General features: G+C 41.6%; 2 protein-coding genes across 12 annotated transcripts in view; one reads left to right on the top strand and one right to left on the bottom strand.

The window, feature by feature from the left end:
- arfgef1 (ADP-ribosylation factor guanine nucleotide-exchange factor 1 (brefeldin A-inhibited)) overlaps positions 1-5,428 on the top strand; it is a 327,463-nt gene extending 322,035 nt beyond the window's left edge. For both annotated transcript variants that reach the window (XM_068031959.1, XM_068031958.1), the window contains 2 exons: positions 1,277-1,394; positions 3,882-5,428. In XM_068031959.1, the coding sequence (XP_067888060.1) occupies positions 1,277-1,394; positions 3,882-4,046 (283 nt within the window). In that variant the 3' untranslated portion in view covers positions 4,047-5,428. The remainder of the gene's footprint in view (positions 1-1,276; positions 1,395-3,881) is intronic.
- Positions 5,429-6,615: 1,187 nt separating this feature from the next.
- Positions 6,616-26,559, bottom strand: part of LOC137370017 (centrosome and spindle pole-associated protein 1) — a 302,437-nt gene continuing 282,493 nt past the window's right edge. For 9 of the 10 annotated variants that reach the window (XM_068031948.1, XM_068031947.1, XM_068031952.1 and 6 more), the window contains one exon: positions 24,207-24,851. In XM_068031948.1, coding sequence (XP_067888049.1) covers positions 24,688-24,851 — 164 coding nt within the window. In that variant the 3' untranslated portion in view covers positions 24,207-24,687. Of the gene's footprint in view, positions 7,032-24,206; positions 24,852-26,559 lie in introns of those variants that run through there. The other variant, XM_068031956.1, reaches the window with a different exon arrangement.

Here is a 26,559-nt window from a genome sequence, read left to right as displayed (position 1 = left end):
TCAGTACATCAGACGTCACTGCGATGTCAAGACAGCTGTCAGTAATAAAGGTGGCACTGCTCAATTTAACACACAAAACTAATTAAAGCCAAACCCCCCCCCCCCCCTCATTGGCCATGATCACCACCTCCACACTGCCCCCTCCCCACCCCCCCCCCCCCCCAACAGTATTCCACTCCCTCCTGCACCCGCCTGCTCCATGCCATCTCACCACCTGGAAAAGCAGCGGGAGGTGGGCGGGGGGATGGTTCTGGTGAAAGGGGTGCCAGCGGCAAAGAGAAGCGGCAGTTGACACACCGATTGCGGAAGGAGTGAGGAGGAGAAGTGGCAATTGATGCGCCAATCACAGAGGGAGCGTGGTACTGTTGGAGGTGGCGATTGCGGCTATTGAGACGTAAAGTAACACTCTGACGTCATTACCCCTGATGTCATTAGATGGTAATGTTGACGCACGCATGCATAGACCTATACTGGCAAGCAGGCAAATGTTCGGACGCACTGATGACGTCAGCGATAGCTCTGCATTGTTGGGGAAACACTGTTTTTGAAATTGTCCAATTTGCTTTGTTGCAATAATCCTCATCTAATTCACTCTCTTCCCTCTTTTAACTGTTGAAACTTCATTTCCAGAAACTGGCAATTCTGAAATAACAGAAGCATACTTTTCTATCCCTGAACCTGCTACCACCCCATATTCTAAATCTTCTGATAGTGATCTGAATCAATAAGATACTGCTCCACTTCTAGGTCATCTATCAACTATAGCTTGTTACTGAAAACTATGTCTAAGATGTTATCCCCTCCAGTGCTCATCTTCACATGCAGTTATTGACTCTGTTGAAAATGGAACATTAGATGCTTGAAAGTAGGTTGTCTATCTGGTTGCTTATCATGGATAGGTTAGGTTGTGGCTTGGGGTGACTTTGAAGAGAGGAAGGAGAGAAAACACTATCTTATTTTTATTTTTTTGTTAATTTGACCAAGGATAGTCAAGCTGAAAGTAAAAACAGAAAATGCTGGAGATGCTGAGCAGGTCTGGCAGCATCTGTGGAGAGAGAGAAAAACAGAGTTAACATTTCAGGTCAGAACTGACAAAAGGTCACAGATCTGCTTAGTGTTTCCAGCATTTTCTGTTTTTATTTCCGATTGCCAGCATTTGCAGTATTTTGCTTTTTTATAGTCAAGCTGAAGTTGCATGCCCAAAAAGGGTTATGTTTTTAATACAGTATACTGATTTTATGTATTATAACTGATGCCAACAATTTTCTTCCAATAGTGTTTGCAGTGAAGCTCTCAGCTACTTCCTGACACTTACCTCAGAAAGTCACCGGGAGGCCTGGACCAATCTCCTCCTACTTTTTTTAACTAAAGTCCTTAAAATAAATGATGAAAGGGTAAGAAACAGAATTAAAACAGAATTATTTATGCAAGCATTAGAATAAAATATTTTATTGGAAGTCTTTAGTGATTGATCACATGGTGGACATTATTGTTAGATGTAAGTTATGCCTTCTTTAGATTTGCACTGCAATCAGCTGCATCATCTTTATGATTCTCTCATTACTCTGATCACACATCATAACACTAGCTTGCCCTGGATTTAAGTTTTTACTTTCCTTTTGAAAGAATCTACGGACCTAAATTATAGCCAAGCAGTCATTTCTTTAAAAATGCATTTAGCTGGGGTCTTCTAAATTTTGAAAACCCATCTTGTTACTATGCAGTTTCAAACACTATTAAAATTACAATATTAAATTTATGGGCACTTGGCTTGTAATGTTCAATTTTAATCAACATGTAATTAAACTTCCCTCTTCAAGCCAAGTCTTGTATTTTAGATAATGTTATTGAAGCTGACTTGTGCTCTTCTCTGCTATGAATTTATGGCTTATTTAATAGTTGAAATATTTGCCAAAGATAGGTGCAGAAAGTTTATACTGTTAGAGTATAAATTGACCAAATGGAAAGATGTCAGGCTCCTTTCAGCATGTGGGCAAAAGAGAATCAGGATTATTTTCTGTTTCTTTTAAATGGAGTTATGGTATAAATAGGTCACACAAAAAATTGAAAAGCCTACATGTTCTTAATGCCTACATGCTCTAGGGGGAAAAGCTGATATTTCAGCACAACATGGACTTTAGAACATGTGGCAGACCTTCTCATGAGTTAAACAATTGAAAGGTAATTTATTTTAAAATGAGAGAGGATTTTTTTCCTTTAACTTGTCCATTTTGCTAAAAGAAGCAATTCTAATTCATGGAGTTAAACAAGAGGCACCAGAGAAAATCTCTGAGCCATTTTTATGCATAAGTACTGCGCTGACATTAAACGTTGACCAAGGTCAGTTGTTTGCAGTTTGCACAAAAAATAAATGCAATCGTAATTCCAATTTTCAACATACTCAATTGTGAAAATCACTTGCTCAATCTTGAAGATGAAGCTCATTTATTTACAGAGTATTTTGATGCCACAGCTTGCTTTGTCAGAATGATAAGGATGCAGATTTGTACTCCTGATTCCACAGACATTGAATTGCTCTAAGAGGTGCTAAGCAGAGTCTAAGCATTTCTTCACAGGAAAGGGGGAAGAAAACTGCAGATGCTGTAAATAATCAGATCTGGTAACATCTGTGGAGTGAACAGATAAGTTTATGTATGGGGTGCGAATGCTTTCTCAAAACCATTGCACACACGCTTCAGGTGGGGCCTGTTTTAACAAAGGGTCTGTACCCGAACATTAACTTGTCTGTTTATCCAGGGAAGAAACGTTGGTGGGAGATTGCCATCATTCCTATCATACCACTACATAGAAATTACATTGATGAGGAAAAAGACCTAATATTATGACCAAGTCATTGTGTTTGTGTTTTTTTTTTCAAACTAAAGTTTTAAAAGTGAAGTGAGCATTTTGGAATAAATAACACCAGGAACTAATTTGGTTCAGTCATTTGTTAACCTGAAGTTTAATTCCCTGAATATGATATCACTATGACAATGGTTGAGCCCTGGTCTAAGATTAATGTGGAAATTGTTAAACCTTAGTTACTTTTAAATAATATTTATAACATTTGGATAATGATTCAAACATTGTATCAGGGGGCCCCTGGAACTCTACAGTGCCTGAAGACTAATCTGTACAACATGAGAATGTGGATTCTCTGGCACGTTTATCACTTATTTGGGGACATCTCAATCTCAATTTAATTTTTAAATAATGTATAAAATAGTGCTAAGGTGGTGGCTTTCATTTAGAAAAATTGTGCAGACTTGAAGCAGGCTACTTTGTTTCGCCTTTGAGTTCCTATTTATAATAAATGTTGCCACTTAACATGAAATTTTCTTGTATCCAGGTAAAACAGCTGAGTATTGAGTAACAAGTACTTGATGCCTGTTTTTCAGAATTACACCAGTGTTGATTGACACCAGTCTTGCAATCCTCATTGACCTGAAACTTGTTAAATGCTTAATGCTTACCCACTGAACTGGACTCCATTTTTACAAAACCATTTTATTAAGATGATGTGAGATCAATGGGGTATATAATCCTCACATTTCACAGTACCCATGCAGGTGAAATATGCAAAATATAAATGCATTAAGACTGAGAACAAATGTAGTCAGAAGGGGAGAGTCTGGTCAGAAGATATGCGCCAGCTGACATAAGTTGGAAGCTGAGCATGAGGTATTGGTAAATCAGATTTTGGTTCCAATGGAGAAAGCTGTATTTAAAAAGGAAAATAGTGGCAGAAGATTCAGCCATAATGGAGCATTAGGGACATTGATTATACTAGCCTAAAATAGGGACAGAAATATTGTTTAACGATATGGGTACTTTTTTCAATATTTTAATTAGCTATGTTTTTGTCTTTGTTTTCTTTCCAGTTCAAGGCCCACGCGTCAAAGTACTATCCCCTTTTGTGTGAAATTATGCAATTTAATCTGATTCCTGAATTGAGAGCTGTTCTACGCAAATTTTATCTCCGCATTGGTATAGTCTTTAAAATATCTCATCCTTCAGATCAAGAGCGTGGATCCACTGAACAGTAATGATGACTGAGATCTTAGCTAAGGCATTCTTATAAATCTGAAAAGGACCAGGCTGCAGTTAGCTATTTTGACTTTCTCCTCCTGCCTCGATCCCGTCTTGATCTTTTTGTAAAGGATGGTGCTTTAATTCTGTTGATTTGTAAGATGCCTAAAAGATGCCGATGAGTGAACTGTAATCTTAATTAATTCAATGGAATAGAGCATTTTAAACTCTCTGAAGGATTCAAGGTAAAGATTGAGTGCTGACACGTGCTGAGCATGGATTCAGCATTTCATGGTTTGGTCACACTTTGAAATACAGTTTATTGCGGAGAAGAATGCTGTGACTCAAACACAAACATGGACAGAATGCAGTGCATATTGTACAATAGAGAAAATATTTAAATCAGTACTGTAGTTTAAACTTCTGGGGCAGAAGAATTTGACACAGTGAGTAATATATGTGCTATGAGGGAAATGTAATCTTGTACCATCTTACAGGTAGGTTGGAAGATATAATTAAATTGCAATTGTGACTGATACTAGCAAAGATCAGTTGAATGTTGTCTGGTAACTATTTTTTGTTTGCACAGCTCATGACCTTGAAATTTACAATGACCATTCTTCTGTGAAATCTGTTGTACAGAGATACAAATCTGTAAAATACAATGTTAACACTATGTAGTTCTTCCAGAATGGTTTTATTTTATTTCAATATTTTATTTTGATTTGTTGTAGTCACAGCTATTTTATCGTTCATTGTATGCACTGGGTTGTTTTTGCTTTTGACTTCGTGAATTTTTTTAAAGATTTTCTTTAATGTTGCTCATGCTGTTATATTGGAAGCTGGGGTGTGTGGATAATTATTAGAGGAAAGAGGCACTAAGGCTATTGCGTTAATGTAATTAGCAGAATTGTTACCCTGTCAATAAAGGTAAGTTTTCCCCTACCTGTATATTACAGACTAGGGCCCGTTATAAAAAAGGATTGATCTTGTCAACTGGAACTTGAATCACTGCAGGTTGATCTGAGGTGCATCTGCACTGACATAAAACTGTCTCCATGTTTGATGTAGGTTTTACTGTTTGTGTATAAAATTTGATGTTAAATATATTGAATAATGAATCAGTTTTGGGGCTTGGGATGATGAAATATACTGAAACCTAATCATTAAGAAGCTGTGATCTGGGCTTTAATAAAAAAAAAAGGATACACATAGTTCCAAGCATTCCTAGTCACTGTGGATGTAGAAAATAAATATTTGGAGAAGGTTGAAATGTATATGGTACAGACATGTAAAGTTTTCTATGTAAAAATATGTACAACTTTCTGTACAATATTGGTTATCATCTGGCATATTCTAATCAGGTCATGGCTCAATAAAGTTTTTGAACTCTCTTTTACCATTGCAGTTGCTCTTTGATTACCAGTATCCCCATCTGTTGTTTGCAGAATTTTAAGCAGGCAAAGTTTAGTTACCACCGGGAGCAACGTTTCATCTGACTTACTGTCATTTTATTTTGTGGAATGAAAGAAATAGTTCGAAAATCTTCTGTGGGACTTAAAAGGGTTCATAATTCTAATCTTTTCAATATGTATTTATATACATGTGTGAAAGACCTAATAGGGTTTGTTAATGGGCGGAGGAGGCACCATTCTCAATGATGACAGAGGCCAGCACGAGCACAAGAGACCAGGCTTTCGCGTTCGCAACCGTCTTCAGCCAGAAGTGCCGAGTGGATGATCCATCTCAGCCTCCCTCTGAGGTTCCCACTCTTACACTTGTCAGTCTTCAGCCTTTTTGATTCACTCCACATGATATCAAGGAATGGCTGAACAGACTGACTATGCAGCAATGGGCCCCAACAACAACCCAGCTGTGGTGCTGAAGACTTGTGCCCCAAAACTAGCAGCAGCTCTAGCTAAGCTGTTCCAGTACACACTGGTATGTATCAGAAAATGTCAAAAACTGCCCAGGTATGTCCTAGCCACAAAAGGCAGGACAAATTCAATCTGGCCAATTACTACCCTATCAGTTTACTCTTGATCAGCAGCAAAGTGATGGAAGGTGTCATTGATGGTGCTATTGAGCAGTACAGGAGAATACAGTCGGGAGTGGATGGCCCTGCAAATCCTCAACATTGGCTTCTTACCCTATAAAGAGTGATAAAGATCAAACATGGACAAGAAAACCTTTTGCTGATTACCACCTATCACCCTTCCTCAGTTGATAAATCAGTACTCCTCCATGTTGAACCCCACTTGAAGAAGCACTGAGGGTAGCCAGGGCACAGAATGTACTCAGGGTGGGGGACTTCAATGCAGCACTTCTATTGACCTAGCTGGCTGAATCCTGAAGTACATGTTACGAGCAGGTGGGAAGTGGGGCGGCTGGTTTCCACTTGTTACCTCCCAACTGACCGCAGATAGTATTTTTGTTAAACTAATATTTCAGCTCTTTGCTTTGTTTGTCAAATAAACAGCGACAGGTTTTCTTGTAGGTTTGAAACAGCAGATTAAATATTTATTCTACAATAATCACCCGAAATGATCGCAACACCACCCATGCACACTTGCACTCTCGCATGCACACTCAAGAAAAAATAGATTGAAGGTAAGAGGTATTAAGAGTTCAAGGTGTAAAAGTCTGCTCTTTTCAGGAAAAACCTGTGGGATCCTCTTGGTAAGTTTTTAAAGTTGCAGGCCTGTTTGCTGGTCGTCTTGTATTTGCTGGAATGTTGAAGTCTTATGGCAGTCAGCACTTCAGTTTGAAGCTGATATTTCTTCGTTCAATTTTCACAGGTGGAGTTGTTTGGAAAAAGTCACTAATTTCTCTGCCGCAGTCAGTTGCAAACTCATCTCAGCAGGGGTCAACTGTTTTGGTTGGAATTGATCTCTCGATCTGAGCCTTGTGCTGAAATTGAAGATGGCTTTCGATGTTCTCTCTGTGACTGGAAATTTCTGGCTGATGTTCTGATGTCCTCTTTGTTCTTCAAGAAAGGTTACCTTTAAAGGTAAATTCATGAAATGTTAGTCTCGCCCATGTGATTTTAGGTTTCATTTCTTGAACAATAGCTTCTATTTTGATAAGATGAGGTATTTTCGCACTTTACTGTAGAGATTGTAGCTGGAGATGGGGTATTTGCGAGTGGCTTTGTTTTAGCTTGTTTTTTGTGAATAACTCGCGTCGATGTGTGATGAGCTGTCTATAATTTCAGTGCAGGCGGGGTTAACGTGTTTTAGTTCTAGCAGACATGAATGTGTATTTCAGTGCAGGGGAAGGTGAATGCCATGTGACTTTGTCCTCCATCTTGTTGAAGGCAAGTGTACCAGTCTTTTTAATTTTTTTTATCTAATGCTGTTTATTTATGTATTTCCATGGCTGCACTTCCCATGAACGTGACAGACATATCTGTCGGACTGGGCCTGCAGCAGGTGGTGAAAGAACCAACACGAGAGAAAAACCTACTTGACCTCATCTTCACCAATCCACCTGTCGCAGCTTCATCTGTCCATGACCATGTTGGTAGGAGTGACCAACGCGCATTCCTAGTGGAAACAAGGTCCTGTCTTTGCACTGAGGACATGCTCCATCATATTGTGTGGCACTACCACCATGCTAAATGGGATAGATTCAGAGTAGATCTGGCAAATCAAAATTGGGAGTCCCTTTGTGCCACAATGTGCAACATGGTCCAGCATATCCCTCACTCTACCATTTCCATCAAGCCAGCTGAACCAACCTGGTTCAATAAAGAGTGTGGAAGAGTATGCCAGGAGACAACCTGGTGAAGCAACAACGCAGGGCTACATGGCTGTCATGAATAGTTGAGAACCAACTGTAAATTGTGTTTTGTGCGCTTGAGTATTGTCAACCACCATGTTATACAATATGTTTAAGTTTTTACTTCTGTACATAGTGTAAAAATTAGGACCAGACCGTTCAGGAGAGATGTTAGGAAGCACTTCTTCACACAAAGGATGGTAGAGGCTTGGAACTCGCTCCCACAAACAGCAGTTGAAACCAGAACAGTTGTTAATTTTAAATCTGAGATAGATTTTTGTTAAGCAAAGATATTAAGGGATATGGGCCAAAGGCAAGTATATGGAGTTCGGCTGCGGATCAGCCATGATCTCATTGAATGGTGGGACAGGCTCGAGGGGCTGAATGGCCTACTCCTGTTCCTATCTTCCTATGTCCTATGTATTCCAATTGTTAAAATGGAGGAGGGAGATCAGGTGGGACAGCTACTTGAAGGGGTCCAATCACACAACCCAGAAGCCACCCTTTTCAGCCTGCCTGGATTTGAAACTCTAGCAGTTGGGGGTATAGCTTGTTCAAATCACAGCTGCTTTGGGCAGAACCAGAGCTGCCTTCAAGCTGGATTGACTTCTCTCTAAGGCCTTCCAGCAAGAAAATTAAAAAAAGGAGTCACAGTCTACAAGCGGAAAAAAAGTCTGTAAACAGCAAGAAAATTAAAAAGACACAGTCTGCAAAAACGGCAAGAAAACCTGCTTCTGCCAGCTTTCTCTCCGTCAAATAAGGTGACTTCAGCAATTAAGCTAGCTCCATTTATATCCAAGAGTACAAGAAGAAGAAACTAAGAGAAGAGGTTAGGGTTGGTGATCACCTGTTTTGGACTTTTCTATTAATTAAAATGGACACTAGTTTCAACTGAAATTCATATTAGTTTATATTTAAGCCAATTTTCTATTTGGTAAATGTCCTTGCCTTTCTATACCTCTAATCTTTCCTTGCATGTTTGAAAGCGTGCGTTGAGAAGTTAAACCCCTTCCTGAGTTTAAGAGTGTGTGTTAATGATCCGTACTACTTTAACTTTAACAACTGTTGTTGTAGCGGTCCTTTACTAGTCAGGATTTAAGGGAGGGAAAAATTCAGTCACTAATCTGTTTATGGACAGGTGGTTGGAAGGATAGAGAAATTTTTTTTAAAAGTTAAATTAATTAACTACCTGTTTGTAATAATGGCAGCATGCTATATACAGAGCTAAGCGATCCCAGAACCAACTGATCAGATCGAAGCTCTGCAGTAATGCCAGATCCAGTTGTGAATGGTGCTGGACAGTTAAACAGCTAATGGGAAGAAGTGGCTCCATATGCACCCCCGTTCTCAATTATGGTGGAGGCCAGCACGTCAATGCAAAAGACAACGGTGAAGTGTTTGTGACCATCTTCATCCAAAAGTGCCGAGTGGATGATCCATCTCAACCTGCTTCTGAGGCTCCCACCATCACAGAAGCCAGTCTTTTTCAATTCGATTCACTCCTAGTGATATAAAGAAATGGCTGAGCAAAGGCTATGGGCACCAACAACATCCCAGTTTTAGTGCTGAAAACTTGTGCTACAAAACTAGCCACGCCTTTAGCCAAGCTGTTCCAGTACAGCTACAATGCTGGCATCTATCTAACAAGGTGGAAAATTGCTCCAGTATTTCCTGCTCAAGAAAAGCAGGACAAATCTAATCTGGCCAATTACAGTCGGTAAACTGAAAGAAGGTGTCATTGGCGCTATCAAGTAGCACTTACCAATGCTCAGTTTGCGTTCCATCAGGACCTCTTGGGTCCAGACCTCATTACAGGCTTGGTCCAAACATGGACAAAAGAACTGAATTCCAGAGGTGTTTCTCAGGGCAGTGTCCACGACCAGCCTCACCCATGGCTTTTGCTCTATCTTAAAGTCAGAAGTGGAGATGTTTGCTGATAATTACACTGTTAGTTCCATTTGCAATTCCTCAGATAATGAAACAGTCTGTGCTCTCATGCAGCAAGACTTGGACAACATTCAGGCTTGTGCTAAAAAGTGGCAAGTAACATTCACGCCACACAAGTTCCAGACAATGACCATGTCCAGTTAAAAGCTATCTAACCACCTCCACATTGATGTTCAAAGGCATTATCATCATCTAATCCTCTACCATCAACATCTTGGGGGTCACCATTGACCAGAAACTTAACTGAACCAGCCATATAAAAATACTGTGGCTACAAAAGCAAGTTATTCTGTTGTGAGCAAGTCATCTTCTGATTCTCAAAAGTCTTTCCACCATCTACAAGGCACAAGTCAGGAGTGTGATGGAATATTCTCCACTTGCCCGTTTGAATGCAGTGGTTGAATCAAAATAGAAAGGAGTAAGCAATAGGTTGGTATAACTGCAAGGCTAACAAGGGTCACTTTACTGCTCTCCTGGTTGCCTATTTTAGATCACATGTCCAAGTATATAGGATCTGCTTTAACTAGCCCTCGCTTCAAAAGTCTTTTTTTTTTGTGGTGGATGGTTTGCTTTCTCCACAGCACCACCCCCCCCCCCCCCCCCCACACCCTTTAGAGATCATACCTTGAACAGTCTTGTAGGTAGTACCGCTTGAAATGTAACTTTTTTTAAAAAGCTAAACAGCTTTTCTTTAAGGATCTCCAAGAATACCGGGAATTCAAACCGCACTACACATATAGTAGCATTCAGCTACATATCTTTGGAACAATCTCAGTCTGCAATATAATATTCACCATCTACATAATGCACTGCAGCAACTCGCCAAGGCTTCTTCGACAGAACCTTCCAAACCCAAAACCTCTACCACCTAGAAGGATAAGAGCAGCAGACACTTGGAACACCACCACCTGCCAGTTCCTCTCCAAGTTCGCACCATCCTGACTCGGAAATATATTGCCATTCTTTCATCGTTGCTGGGTCAAAACCTTGGAACTCTCTATGTAACAGCACTGTGGGTGTACCTATACCACATGGGACTGCAGTAGTTGAAGAAGGTCCTCACCACCACCTTCTCAAGGGCATATAGTGATGGGCAATAAATGATGGCTTTGTTAGTGATGCCCACATCCCATGTACGAATATTTTTTTAAAAAGCTGATTGGTCTATTACCAGGAAGTTCAAAGCCTTGTGAGGGATAATGCATTTCCTATGGTAAACAATATTGTATTACAGACTGAGATTGTTCCAAAAATATATAGCTGGCTACTACTATGTGCAGTGCATTTTGAATTCCTGGTATGGAGATCCTTAAGGAAAAGCTTTTTTTTTTTTAATTTCAAACAGCACAAGCAAACCACCCACCACAAAAAAGACTTTTTTGAAGTGAGGGCTAGTTAAAGCAGCTCCTATGTACTTGGAAATGTGATCTAAAATAAGAAACCAGAAGAGCAGTAAAGTGACCCTTGTTAGCCCTGCAGTTGTACCAATCTATTGGTTACTCCTTTCTATTCTGATTCAAGAACGATCAAAATGGAAATTGACAATATAGGTTTAAAAGTGTGCAGTATGCTTTCTATTGTAGTATATGGTGTCATTTTTTAGAACTTGCTAAATGAAATGAGCAAAGCTTGTTCAGCTAATCCTTCCACAGTTTAAGTACAATTTTGTTTCAAGTGTCTAATGCCATGAGGAAAGCTCTGCCCAAGTATTCACTGATCCCAAATGGTAATAAACAGAATTTAGGAATGTTTACACATCTCTAACATTCAGTTCTAACATTGTTGTGCTCCAGAATATTCCCTTTCCTAACCCCAAAGCACAGGAACCATCATGTCCAATGGACCATTCAACCATCTCAGTTATACTTATGACAGTAACTTCCGATGCTGATCCCAACCAGCTGTTTGTCTTTTTTGACAGAGACTAATTCATACTGCATTACTGAAGTCCGTTCTGTACATTTGCCATTCGCGCTGAACATTTCTGACCTTGTGTTTCAGAAAACTTGCTTATTTTAACTCTGCCTAAGTTCATAGAGTCAGTGTATTCACTCCAGTTTGAAGCCAATGGAAAAGAAAATGGATATAAAGCCTGGCTATAAAAGTTAAAATCTCCCTTTGGTTTCCAACAGTCTTCTCCGTCTTCTGCCATCTTAAATTTAACCTAGTACGCTTTTCCCCCACTCCCCCAACTCAAATTAAGGTGGTACTCATGTTACACCCCCACATTCAAACTGACACACTTTTCCCACCTAAGTTCAAGCTGGTCCTTGATTCCCTCTCAGTTAACATTGGTGTTCTTTTTCCTAACTACTCCCTTCTTTGCCTCTTCCCTCTCCCCTTCACTGGCATGTACTGTCACCTTCCTTTTATTGATATCTATTCCCTACACTTGCTGGAACTGAGACTGACTGCTACTAGACCAGAACCCTTCTCCACTCGGTGCTTATAATGGCAGTTCCGACTACTGTATGCTGTAGACAGGATCTCCTGTTTTTGCAAGCGTTTCCACCTGTTGTATATGACTGGGATTACTCCCCTTAGCAGCATTGAAGGAAACCTAGGTTTGGTCGAGTTGAGAAGGAGTTAGGGAGCCATCAGGAAAGCAGGGACTGGGAAGGAGCCATGGAGCAGAAAAGGAGAGAGCTTGGTTCATGCTGATACTTCTTGGACCAACATACTGACACAGTGATTAGGCACTACAAACAATAACTATTGGTATCATCAATTTTGTAAATACAAAAATCAAGTTGAAGGGTCAAGAACAGCGGTCCACGAAGGTCCAAAAGTGCAAAAGGCAATGCAGTGACACCATTATGGGGTTTTTAAAGCCTGGGGGGGAAGGAAAAGACTGAGGGCGATGAGTTAAACAGTTTTGAGATCCTGAGAAGGAATAAGTAAAGATAAAAGGAGAAAAAAAGGTGTTGTGAGCTTGGAAGGATGGAGAGAGGAGTGTTCAGAGTACTGACCATACTCCTAACCAGAAAAGGGGCAAGAAGAAAACAGCCCAACTGAAAATTGAGGGTGTGGGGTGCAACATTCTGAGCATAGCTGTCACATGAATGCTCGTTCATCAACAGCACAGACAGAATACTCAATAGCAGGCAGCAGTTAGGATTCTTTCATTCTAAGAGAATCCTGTCTGATCCAAGGATTCAGATTGGGTTCTTCAAAAGCATTTAAGGGTTTAAAATTGCATAGCTCTCCTTAAGTGCAGATTTGTATGAATAAATATGTATCATAACTAGATTTTGTTGGAAGTTTGTTTTGTGGGCTCACCTTTAGTGATGTAACAATAGTTCTTGTTTTAAATGTCAAGGAGTTTACTCAGCTGCATTGTGGGCACGTGAAGTTATGAAACACCTTTAAGGTTGGCTGTCTTTTGCAGTGTGGGCTCAGTTAAAATGCACTTGAGAGAGGAGATTGATAGGAAATCCTTTGGGATGTTCAATACTTCACCTTAATCTTGGAAGAGTTCCTGATGCTGAAAAAAAAACTTATGCCCTGTTGCTTAATGTTGGATACCACCTCAGCTCTCTCTGCCTATTTTCGCAGTCCAGATTTTCAGTGTCAAAAAGGACAGCTCTCCTTTTCCCCATCTAAACAAGCAATTCCACAAGTTGCCAGTAAATGGGAGACTTTTTGTAGTTGTCATTCTTCAGTAACTCGTAATGCAGAAATAAAAGTTACACTTTAAATTGCAGCTACATTCCTGCAAGAGTTGCAACTGCATTCAATATTTCCACAGAAAACCCATCAATCTGTGCCTCAACTCCATTTATGTCCCTTGCTCCATATCTGTTCATACCCTTTACAAAAATGTATCAATCTGTTTTGAATTTTTTAATTGGAACAGGCTCATGACAGATCCTGATTTCCACTACCCTTTGTGTGAAAAAGTGTTTCCTGACTTTGCTCTAATTTTAAGATTAATGCCCCCTTGTTCTGGATTCCCCCCACCAGAGAAAATAGTTCGGCCACATAATTGGACTCTGTAGCACCTGTAGTTTCAGCACTACCAGTGCAATTTTAGTACCAAAATGGTGTCCGCGCAGCTTCTGCTCACTTCTGGTGCAGCCCATGCAGAACATCATCTTGGTGAGGGCATTACATGCATGTGTGTGTCAGAAGTATGCAGAGTAGGCAGATTGATACGTCAGTCAGTGTATAATGCTGATTTCATGCCAGACCTATTTTGGATCTCTCTGCTCTAGTTAATGCCTTCTTGTAAACACGCATAGTTGAACATGTAGTCTGCTGCTTGAAGGACACCCACCCAACCCCTACCAATGCTATTTAAAGGGTTGATCATCAACTTGCAGGTTAGTTGCTGATTAATTTTTCCTGGCTCTGTTGGAGTTTGTGTAAGTGCTTGAAGGTGTTGCTAACACTTGGTAAAGTCTGCAGGAAGTGGTGTTGCATGTGGGGAAGGCTTTGCTTATGATGGTAAGGGCTCTGGATACTCCACTTACTCCCAAGTCATGGAGCTATAGTAGCAGTCCTGCTTGGTCTGCAGCATTAGTGGGAGATGGTGCAGAAGCAGAAAATAAGAGGATAAGCTGCTTGCAGAGGAAAAAGAAGGGCTCTTAGCAGGAGGACTTATCCACCTAGAGTCTTCCAGGATCACCTCTACCTCACCTAAGCCAGAAGAGGTCTGCTGCAATTCATGAAAGAAATGCTCATAGACCTCGGCTGCCTCTTGGAGCCAGACATGCAGCCTCAGAATAGGGCAAAGAATGGCACTGCCAGTGGCCATGAAGGTGACCATGATCAGGCTGGAACAGGTAACATAGAACCATAGAAAAGTTATGGAATAGAAAGAGTCCATTCAGCCCATCGTGTCTACACCAGCTGAAAAAACAAGCCACCCAATCTAATCCTATCTTCCAGCACCTGGGCTGTAGCGTTGGGGGTTACAGCACTTCGGGTGCAGGTACCTTTTAAATGAGTTGAGGGTTTCTGCCTCCAATTTGGGCAGTGAATTCCAGACACCCACCACCCTCTGGGCGAAAACATTTTTCCACATGTCACCCTCTGGTAATCGACCCTTACATCTTCCAGTTTGCTGCCCATTTTTGCAAGGGAAGTGTCAGAGGCTCTGTATGTTAAGGTAGAAAACTTCAATGCCTTCTCACCGAACAGAGAGAAGCAGAAGGAGTGCACACATCGCTTTGTCAGGATAGCGGGCTTCCCCATGGTGCAGAGTGCGATTGGCTTTGCGGGCGCCACATCTTTAAGGATGAGGTGTACTGAACCACACAGGTTTCCACTGATTCTGTACAGTTGGTGTGCAACCATGCTCAGTACATCATGCTTGTGAATGCCCATTATGTGGGCAGCAGTTCCAACCCGTTTCAGCATCCCATTGAACCAGAGGGTGGCTGCTCTGCGACAAAGGCTATCCACTGTACGCCTGGCTAATGAATCTCCTTTGAAACCCAACTGCATGTGACCAATACACATATAATGAGAGCCATGCCGATCAGTTGTACTCTTACATAAAATGTACTCTGGGTGGGGTATTTCAATGTCCATCACCAAGAGTGTCGTCTTCACATCAGTACTGACCGAGCTGGGCCTACTTGACCTCATCCTCATCAGTCTGCCTGTTGCAGATGCATCTATCCATGACAGTATTGGTAGGAGTGACCACTGCACAGTCCCTGTGGAGACAAAGTTCTGTCTTCATTTTGAGGGTATCCACCATCATGTTATGTGGCACTACCACAGTGCTAATTGGGATAGATCGAACAGATCTAGCAACTCCAAACTGGGGCAGTGTGGGTCATCAGCAGCAGCAGAATTGTATTCAACCACAATTTGTAACCTCATGGCCTGGCATATCCCCCGCTCTACTATTACCATCAAGTTGGGGAACCAACCTTGGTTCAATGAAGAGTGCAGGAGGGCAAGCCAGGAGCAGCACCAGGCCGACCTAAAAATGAGGTGTCAGCCTGGTGACGCTACAACACAGGCATACTCGCATGCCAAACAGTGGCAGCAGCATGCAATTGACAGGACTAAGATATTCCCACAACCAATGGATCAGATCAGTTCAGCAGTCCTGTCACATCCAGCCGTGAATGGTAATGGACAATTAAACAACTGACAGGATGAGGAGGCTCCACAAATATTCCCATCCTCAATGATGGGGGAGTCCAGGACATCACTGCAAAAGACAAGGCTAAATCATTTGCATCCATCTTCAGCCAGAAGTGCCAAGTGGATGATCTATCTCGGCCTCCTCCTGAGGTCCCCAGCATCATGGATGCCAGTCTTCAGCCAAACCGATTCACTCCACATTATAATGTTACAACCAAGGCGGGAAGAGTGCACTGTCTTTTCTAGTTCCACTTCTCCACAGGTCATAACATATATTTAAATGTTAACCAGCCAATCATATACTCTAGTTTTTATCCCAGAATAAAATACACCAACCAGGTTTCTTCAATAAACAGCAAAACTATCAGTTTATTATAAAACAAAACTTAACCAGTAATGAAACAAAGCACTAACACACACAGATTGAAATATGAAAGTTCCCTTTTTAAAATTCCCAATTACACTCACACACACACACACTGGGAAAAAGTACAGATGTTCTCTGCAGAAGTCTGTTAGAAAAAAAAGTCTACTTTGGCCAAATACTTGCTAATTCTTGATGAAAAAAAAAGATATGGAAGGATGTCAGTTGTCCCAATTTTTTGGCCTGGCCTCCGGATATACGGAGGCGGGTCACTGGGATCGTTTCAGAAGCTTTCTGTTCTGGAGATGAGGATTATTCTAGTAGGCTTTCTGGGAGAAATGTGGCATCAGGGTTTTCCACCAGCACACACTTGAATTGCAGGATTTCTTTCAGCTTCTCAGGAGCTATGCAGCACCAGGGTAGAGAAAGAGGTGAGCTGGGTGTGTTCTTTTTCCTTGGCAGGAAAACACCAACTATCTTCAAGCAGTGCACACCCCAACTGCCCTGAAAACAATGTCAAAACCCCAAACAGAGAGTTGACCTCCTGACCTCTGCAAACCTTGACATGTGGCTTCTCTGCAACCATTTTTTGCCCAAAGCACATACCTCCCAGCATAGGTGGCCCTCAAACAACATCCCAAAGTTCCCCCTGTGTACCTGGCCAAAGAAACACATCCAGGAACCTTTCCAGTTTTAACACAAGGCCTCAAAAAATAAAATATTTTTTAAAATGGAAGCACTTTCATAACACCTTCATCCTTAGAGGAATGAAATGCCATTTTTTTTTTGTGTGTTTCATCACAAACAGTGAAAGAAAATAGGTGAAAAGTATTAAAACACATTTACACACATTCTCTGGCTTTGTACGCTCTTTGCACGCATTACTCAAAGCAAAGTTAGATTCTAGATAAAGCATCCGCAATTCCATTTTTTTTCCCGCAATGTGGCTAATCTTTAAGTAATAAGGCTGTAATAGTACACCTCATTGGAACATTCTGGCTTTTGAATTTTTGGCAAAGTTTATTACCAAATCAGCTGACTGTAATTTTCTAAACAGTGCTTCTAATTGTTCCAAGTGGACCTGCCACATGTCACCGTGTGTACTAGCACATCATCAAGGTAAAGCACACAATTAGGAACACTGGCTACCACTTGGTTCATTAGTCTCTGAAAAGTGACTGGGGCTTTTTTTTAGCCCGAATGGCATCACTCGGCATTGGAAAAGACCATCTGGTGTAACAAAGGCTGATATTTCTTTAGCTCGGGGTGTTACAGGAACCTGCCAGTATCCCTTTAACCAGATCTATTTTTGTAAGAATCATGACACTGCCCACTCTGCCAATACAATCTTCCAAGCGAGGAATTGAGTAGGAATCTGCCTTTGTTACTGCATTAACCTTTCTGTAGTCTATACAGAAGCTAGTTGAACCAACAGGTACATGCGTAACACCATTGGGGAATTCCAGCTGCTTTGATTGAGTTCAATAAGGTGGTTTTCCAACATGTATTGGATTTCTGCTTTCACCCGGGCCTGTTTCTCTGGACTTAAATGATAAGAATGCTGTTTTACAGGAAAGGAGTCCCCGTCTGCCTCATCCTCACTATCCCTTTCATCCTTCACTATCCCTACTACCTGACATACCTATGCTTGCTTATCCTCCTCCCTGCGATGATATTGTTTTAACACAGCCAATTCTTTTTCCAGAGATCTGAGGTGTCAATCAAATAATTTACTTTAACTAATTCTTTGACCACTTTATATAGACCACTGAACCAAGCTTTCAGCAGTTCATGCCGTAAAAGCAGTAATGCGAACACCTCATCCCCGATTGAAATGTTCAGGTCTTGGCATGCTTGTCTGCCCATTTCTTCATGGTTGGGCAGCTTTCAGGTGCTCCTGAGCCACTTTGCAGGCTTGCGTGAGCCACTCCTTGAAAACGGATACATAATCTAGCACAGAATATTCATTCTGTGTTCTAAAAAACCTTTAATTAGTTTTAGAGGGCCTCTTATCTCATAAACTAATTCAAAAGGACTAAAAACCAGTAGGCTCATTAGCTGAATCCCTAGTGGCAAACAAAAGAAATTCTAGCCTTTTACCCCAATCATGGGGATATTCATGATAGTGTGCCCTGATCCTTGGTTTAAGAGTCTGATGGTATTGTTTGAAAGCTCCTTGTGTCTGTAGATGGGAGGCTGAAGACTTTAACTGTATTATACCCAAATTATTCATATCTTCCTGGAAAATTTTGGACATAAAATTGGATTGAATCTCAATTGGTAATTCATATCTAGTGAAGAACTGGGTTAACTTCTCTCCCACTACCTTAGCAGAAAGTGTTCTCAAGGGAATGGCCTCTGGGTAGCCATATCTATGATAGTGAGTATATATTGGTGTCCCGCTTTTGTTTTCGGTAAAGGTCCTACAGTCTCCCAACACCCTACTAAATAGTTCCACAAAAACTGCTATGGGAATGAGAGGTGGTGCTTTTGTGGCAGGTTGCAGTTTTCCTGCAATCTGGCAGATTTTACAAAACTGCACCACATCCTTGGAAAGACTTGGCCAGTAAAAATGTCGACCTATACGTGATTGGGTCTTCTGGATCCCCACATCCCCACTATAGGAATTTCATGGGCAATCTTTAATATTTCCCGGCAATACCTGGCCGTACTGCTATCTGATGAACAACTGTCCATTATTCATCCGCAGGTCTGTGAGGCGGTCTCCACGTCATCAGAATCCCATTTTTAACATAGTATTCTTCCAGGACTCCCTTTGCCTCAGCTTCCCTTGGAGCCAATGTACCAAATTACTTAACTCTGGCTCGGCTTGCTGAGTCTTGATCAGAGAAGATTTATTGAACATTTGCTTCGTATTATCCAAATCCCCAAATAAAGTTTCAGATATTCAATTATCTGACTGTGGTGCCAATTCTACCTCTGATAATGGAACTTGTTTAGCCATTGCTTGGGTCACTACACATGAAGGAAGTATTCCAGGAACCTTTTCCAGCAACTATTCTATCTCTTTAACTTCACATGGCTTTTGGAGAAGCTACTACCTTCGTTCCAGTGGTAGATCCATTCCCCAGTGGTAGGTCAACTCTGTCGACAGGCAAACTATGGACAATTCTTACAGTTACCAATCCAGATATTAGGTCACACTCTAGGTGCACCCGATACAAAGATACGGGTATATAATTCTCTGCCGATACCATTCACTGAACCCTTGCCATTCAGTGCGCTCTCTTGTGGAAACGTTATGCCTTTTCCCAGCAAGAGAGTTTGGGTGGCTCCTGTATCCCTAAGTATAACTATAAATTTACCTGCCTCACTTGAGGGATAAGGAGTTACTTTTCCTTTTGAATTCCCTATAACTCTCAGGTATCTTGTTCACGTCCCCCACGCTCACAGCGGTTTTTGTACTTGGCCTTACAGCTGCAGTCAGAGCTACAGCCTTCCCAGTCAGGGCCCGGTTCTCTGTGCACCCCAATAGGTTCCATGGGATTACCCTTCAACTTTCAGCATTCTGCATGAAGGTGTCCCACCTTGTGACAATGGTAACGCTTAGTCTTTCGGACCTCAATTCCACCCTCAACACCTTCCTTTCTGGCCTGTGGAAGCGATCCTGGAGCATCTCCAGCTGTCCTTTCTTGTCCCCAGCTACTGGCCTTCCTTTCACCCTCCCACCTTCTAGGGTTTGTGGGGGTGATGGACAAAGGGTTTGGGCTTGTAAACAAGCTCGTAATTATCAGCTGCCTGTCTGGCTGTTGAAATTTTCTGCTTCTCTACATGGGTTCTTACTAATGGCATGTCAGGCAAAAACCCCACCTGCCAAGACTGAGGCACACATTATTTCGCCACATGAACATTAAACTTAAAATTGCAAGCCCCTGACTGGAAAGACACTTGCATAACAACAGACAGTGTTGGAACAATGGGGACCTAGTCGTTGCTTCCCCAATACACAGAAGTGGTCAGACCAGTTTTGGTCACATGACTGACTGACTGTTGGGAGTTTCAAACTTTGAACTCCCAACAGAGGATTTGAACTCAGAAAGCCGTGTGCTCCTGGAACCTCCTCTCCTGTCTGCCTACTCCCATCTTTTTTCTCACAGAACTGAAGAATCATGTGAAGCCACGAGAACCTCAGAGAGAAAAGTCTCCGACATGGAACTGGGTCCCAATGAAAAGTAGGAGTTGCCTACAATCAAAGACTCTACAGTGAGCTGGAACCACAGAAGCAGTAACCAGATACCCACTTTGGAGACTGCCTCAAACCTTATATTTTCCTCTCTTTTCTGTCCCACTCTGCATGTATTGCGTGTGCATGCTAGCATAGGCACGTCGTATATCTGTAGGCGTTAACTGTATTAGAGTTTAAGTTAATGGTTTAATAAATCTCACTTTTCTCCTTTAAACCAAAGGAAGCCTGTTTGTGCTCATTTCTTTGCCTTATCATTGGAAAGCTGTGAACAAGGATTCACAAAGGGTGAGTTCAAAACACAGTGTGTTTAAAATTAAACCCTGTTACAATAAGACCAGGTGAAGATAGTAACAGACCCCTAAACACCTTTCGTACCTGGTTGTAACAAGAAGGAGCAAATTTTTAAACTCTTCCAGGAGAATTAGTTCCCTATGGTTTTCATGCGTGGCCTCTACCTTTAGTATCCACGTACAACGCTTTACCCTCTCAAATTCTGTATAAGTTTGCCCAGGCTGTCTCTGGAGGCTCTGAAATGTATGCCTGTATGTTTCAGGGACCAACTCATAAGCAGGGAGAATAGCCTTTTTTGCCATCTCATAATCTGCAGAAGCCTCCTCAGAAAGCATGGCATAAACTTCATGAGCTCATGAAAATACAGAAATTCACTTTGCAGAGATCTGTTACAAAAAGCAAAGAAAAACTACTTTGGCCAAATACTTGCTAATTCTTTACGAAAAAAAAGATATGGAAGAAAGTTAGTTGTCCCTTTTTGGTCTGGCATCCGGGTATACGGAGACGGGCCACTGGGATCATTTCAGAAGTAGTCCGTTCTGGAGATGTCGAGAATTATTAGTACTCTTTCTAGGAGAAATATGGCATCAAGGTTTTCCTGCCAAAACACACGAGTTGCAGGATTTTTTGTCCAGCTCCTCAGGAGCTATGCGGAACCAGGGATTTTTCTCCCACATTGGATCTTGGCAGGATTTCTTCAAACAGGTAGAGGAGGTGGTGAGCTGGGTGGTTTCTTTTTCCTTGGCAGGAAAACACCACCTGTCTTCAAACAGCTCACGCCACAACTAAACAAAGATGTTCAAATCCCAAACAGTGAGTTGACCTCCTGATCTCCATAAACCTTGACATGTGGCTTCTCTGTAACCATTTTTCCCCAAGTCACCAAAGGTTCTGCTGTTTTCTGAGCCTAAATCACAGCTGGCCTCCTGCACAAGTGGCTTTCAAACAATATCTTGTCCTGTCGGTGAACTTGGTAAAAAAAAAACACATCCATGGAATCTTTTCCAGTTTTAACAGGTTCTCAAAAAAAAAAAATGTAAAAATGGAAGCACTTTCATAACAAGTGCAGGAGGGCATGCCAGGAGCACCACCAGGCATACTTAAAAATCAGATGTCAACCTGGAGAAGCTACAATACAGGACTACTCGCATACCAAATGACGGAAGCAGCATGCAATAGACAGAGCAAAGCAATCCCACAAGCAGCGGATCAGAGATCAGCTCTGCAGTCCTGCCACATCCAGTTGTGAATGGTGGTGGACAATTAAACAACTAACAGGAGGAGGAGTTTCCACAATTATCCCCATCCTCAATGATGGGGGAGCCCAGCACATCAGTGCAAAAGACAAGGCTGCAGCATTTGCGACCATTTTCAGCCAGAAGTGCCGAGTGGATGATCCATCTCAGCCTCCTCCTGAGGTCCCCAACATCACAGATGACAGTCTTCAGTTGATTCGATTCACGCCACGTGATATCAAGAAACTGCTGAAAGCACTGGACACTACAAAGGCTATGGGCCCTGACAACATTCCGGCAATAGTATTGAAGACGAGCACAGCTACAATTCTAGGGCGGCACAGTGGTTAGCACCATAGCCCCACAGCTCCAGCGACCCGGGTTCAATTCTGGGTACTGCCTGTGTGGAGTTTGCAAGTTCTCCCTGTGTCTGTGTGGGTTTCCTCCGGGTGCTCCAGTTTCCTCTCACATGCCAAAGACTTGCAGGTTGATAGGTACATTGGCCATTATAAATTGCCCCTAGTATAGGTAGGTGGTAGGGAAATATAGGGACAGGTGGGGATGTGGTAGGAATATGGAATTAGTGTAGGATTAGTATAAATGGGTGGTTGATGGTCGGCACAGACTCGGTGGGCCGAAGGGCCTGTTTCAGTGCTGTATCTCTAAACTAAACTAAACTAGCATCTACCCAGCAATTTGGAAAATTTCCCAGGCATGTCCTATATACAAAATGCAGGATGAATCTAACCCAGCCAATTACCACCCCATAAGTCCACTCTTAATCAGCAGTAAAGAGATGGAAGGTGTCGTCTATCAATAGGCACTTTCTCAGCAGTAGCCTGCTCACTGACGTTCAGTTTGGGTTCCGCCAGTGCCACTCAGCTCCTAACCACATTACAGCCTAGATCCAAACATGGACAAAAGAGCTGAACTCCAGAGGTGATGTGAGAGTGACTGCCCTTAACATCAAGGCAGCATTTGACTGAGTATGGCATCAAGGAGCCCTAGCAAAACTGGAGTCAATGGGAATCAGGGAGAAAACTCTCCACTGGTTGGAGTCAGTCCAACCATGTTAAGTTGCTTCATCAATGACCTTCCCTCCATCATCAGGTCAGAATTGGGGATGTTCGCTGATGATTGCACAATGCTCAGCAGAATTCGTGACTCTTCAGATACTAAAGCAGTCTGTGTCCACATGCATCAAGACCTGGATAACATTCAGGCATGGGCTGATAAGTAGCAAGTAACATTTGTGTCACACAAGTACCAAAAGAGAGATCTAACAATTTCCCCTTGACACTTAATGGCATTACCATTGCTGAATCCCCCACTATCAATATCCTGGGGGTTACCAATGACCAGAAATTGAACTGGATCAGCCATATAAGTATTGTGGCTATAAGAGGAGGTCAGAGACTGGGAGTTCTGTGGTGAGTAACTCATTTCCTGACTTCCCAAATCCTGTCCACCATCTACAAGGCACAATTCAGGAGTGTGATGGAATACTCTCCAGTTGCCTGGATGAGTGCAGGCTCAATAACACTCAAGAAGCTGAATGCCATTCAGGACAAAACAGCCCGCTTGATTGGCACCACATCCACCACCTTCAATATTCAGTCCCTCCACCACCAATACAGAGCGGCAGCCGTGTGTACCATCTACGAGATGCACTGCAGCAACTCACCAATGCTCCTTCGATAGCACCTTCCAAACCCGCGACCTCTACCACCTAGAAGGACAAGGGAAGCAGGCACATGGGAACACCACTGCCTGCAAGTTCCCTTCCAAGCCATACACAATCCTGACTTGGAACTATATTGCCATTCCTTCACTGTCGCTGGGTCAAAATCCTGGAACTCCCTTCCTAACAGCACTGTGGGTGTACCTACCCCACATGGACTGCAGCAGTTCAAGAAGGCAGCTCATCACCACCTTCTCAAGGGCAATTAGGGATGGGCAATAAATGCTGGCCTGTCCAGCAATGCTCCCATCCCGTGGAAGAATAAAAAAATACTTCTGTCTCATGTCTTTTAGGTGATGGACAGGCTTTGGGGAGTCCAGAGGTGAATCACTAACCACAGAATGACCAACCTCTGGTCTGCTTTTGTAGTCATGGTACATAAATGGCTGGTCAAGTTAAGTTTATGCACTTTACAGCCAGTGGCAATGTAAACTGAGATTTCATGATATTTGCTTTTAAAAATACTCAAGGCACACACTTAAAAGTACAATTTTATTACATTTTGCACAGAACTACAATACAACAAATCTGGTGACCTATATCAACTAAAATATAATGGAGATATGAAAAACACAACAATGATGCATAAATAGTACATTCAGCTATCAGCACTTTTAATGCCAGGTCTAATAATCAAAATGCAAATTCAGTTTTGACTTCTTCCAGTGCAATTTTGTGAAGTAATGAGCCACGTGAAACCTTATTATGTAGCACACTTCAGTGATCAACAACCATGGATACAAGATAATTTATGGGGTTTTTGCATTTTGTTTATTCAAGGCCACATGCTGGTGAGCAGAGAAAAAAACATTCATATACAACATCTTGAATTGAAGTACCTGAACAACAGAAAGTGCATCAAGAGCTGCAATAAACAATGTTTCCTACTGAAGGCACATCTAATCTTTGACTAATTTTTCCAGCCAATTTGGTCATGTGCTGTAGAATGGCTTTGCTTCCAGCTGAATGCTCATGTGTTAGCTGAAGGTCCTCACTCAAGTTGTGTATGATCAGCCATAAACCTCTTTAAAGTTTCTGATGTCCCTGGTCGTAGCCATACCTCAGTAGCCACTGTTTCAACAGAGTTTGGCCGTTCCTTATCTTTTGCAATGAACTGCCTCAAAATGTCACCATCTTCCACAGTGAGGTCATTACCTGTCAGTGAGAGCTAAAAGTCAACTCAATAGCATAATAATCAACCTTTCCCACTGATTTAGGAATTCCATTTCAAATAAGAACTCTATTGTTGCTATTGAGCGCAACATCAGCATAAAGGACTTCACCCTCTCCCAGATTTATGCAATCTTAAAACATTTTAAAAATCTTCCTGCTAGAAAATGCTAATTGTAATTGAGAGTCAGGGAGCCTGGTATCCGTGGGCCAACTGCGATATCTATGCTGCTCAAACTGTTTCGAAAGACCAGTGAAGATGTGTAGACCTAAATGAAACTGCCTTTGTGCCATAGTCATTGCTCTGGCTTCAGTTACATTAGGGATCAGCTTCATAGAGAATACCAAATGACAGCAGTAGCACAGATTTTGATTCAATTTCGTTTTTCTCTTGTTTTTGTTTTCGGATGACAGCTGTTCATCATGCTGCCGTTCACATCTCCTCTAGACACATCTTTTGTTTCTTCACTTGTCCCATTACCACTCCCTTTGGCCTTGCACCACCAACCATTTTGTCATTTAATCTCTCCTGTGTTCCATACTATCACAGACCTTCCTTTTTGTTCTTTTTCTTACCCTCCCCCCTTTCACATGCTTAAAACCTATTACATTTCTAACTTTTCCCAGCTCTGATGAAAGGTCATCCACCTGAAACATTTCTCCCTCCCAAGATGTTGCCTGACCTGCTGAGAATTTCCAGCATTTTCTGTTTTTATTGCAGATTTCCAACATCCATAGCATTTTGCTTTTGTAACAGAAGTAGAGGCCCAACTAGATGTGTTTGGGTCAGAAGGGCACACATCAGGCACCTCCTCACTGGCATTAAGACTCATCCCAAATGACTTTGTATGGGATTCCTTTGACAGATGCTTGCTTAATGCACTTGTATTGGGTGTCAGTTCAGGACCTCACTGGTACAAGGAAAACCTTAAAAATAAACAAATAAGGATACCTCCTACCAGGCAGGTGACTTTTGCAGTTTTTTAGTATTACATAGTTCAGGATAGATTGGTGTGAGAAAGAATTTCCTTTTCCTTCAAAATAAAAGTATAATTACACATCCAAATACTTCATCAATATGGTGACCTGATGTGTGTACTCAATACACTCCCATCTTTAAATTCTCATTCCATTCAGCCATTTTCGAAACATGCACAAATGTAACTGAAAATATGACTTTTACAATATGCTCCACATTTTAGTGCTTGCACTGTATTTATAGGTACACTGCGACAATTTAGCATGATCAATACTACACATGCTTTAGGGAGCTGTTGTAAATTTTCACACTTGTTCATGTCAAATTTCATAACGTCCTTTTAAATGTAGTGTTTAAAACCATTACTTAACAAGTCTAACTCTGGAGATTAGAAGTCAGTGTTCATGAATGCTGCTTGTCCTATATTAGAAATAACAAATGAGAGAAAGAACTAACGAAAGAGCCTAAATCAAGTTTATTGAAACCAAAAAAACAAAGTCAGAGAACAAGTTAGTGTTCAAGTACAGAATAGTTATAGATCTAATACTTTGATAGTTATTCAAGATGACATAAGCAATATAATAATAGATCAGACAAATAACCCATTTTCAAAAAGGAACCACTGCCTGATGAAAGAAACATATATCTGCTCAAGATTTGACTTCAGTGGAGAGTAAAACTGGGCTGAGTGCAAAACCAGCATTGCACTCAATC

The sequence above is a fragment of the Heterodontus francisci genome, chromosome 5 (assembly GCF_036365525.1).
Source record: "Heterodontus francisci isolate sHetFra1 chromosome 5, sHetFra1.hap1, whole genome shotgun sequence".
In the NCBI taxonomy this organism is placed as follows: Eukaryota; Metazoa; Chordata; class Chondrichthyes; order Heterodontiformes; family Heterodontidae; genus Heterodontus; species Heterodontus francisci.
The sequence above is the reverse complement of the archived record's forward strand: the minus strand, read 5'-3'. Positions and strand labels throughout refer to the sequence as shown.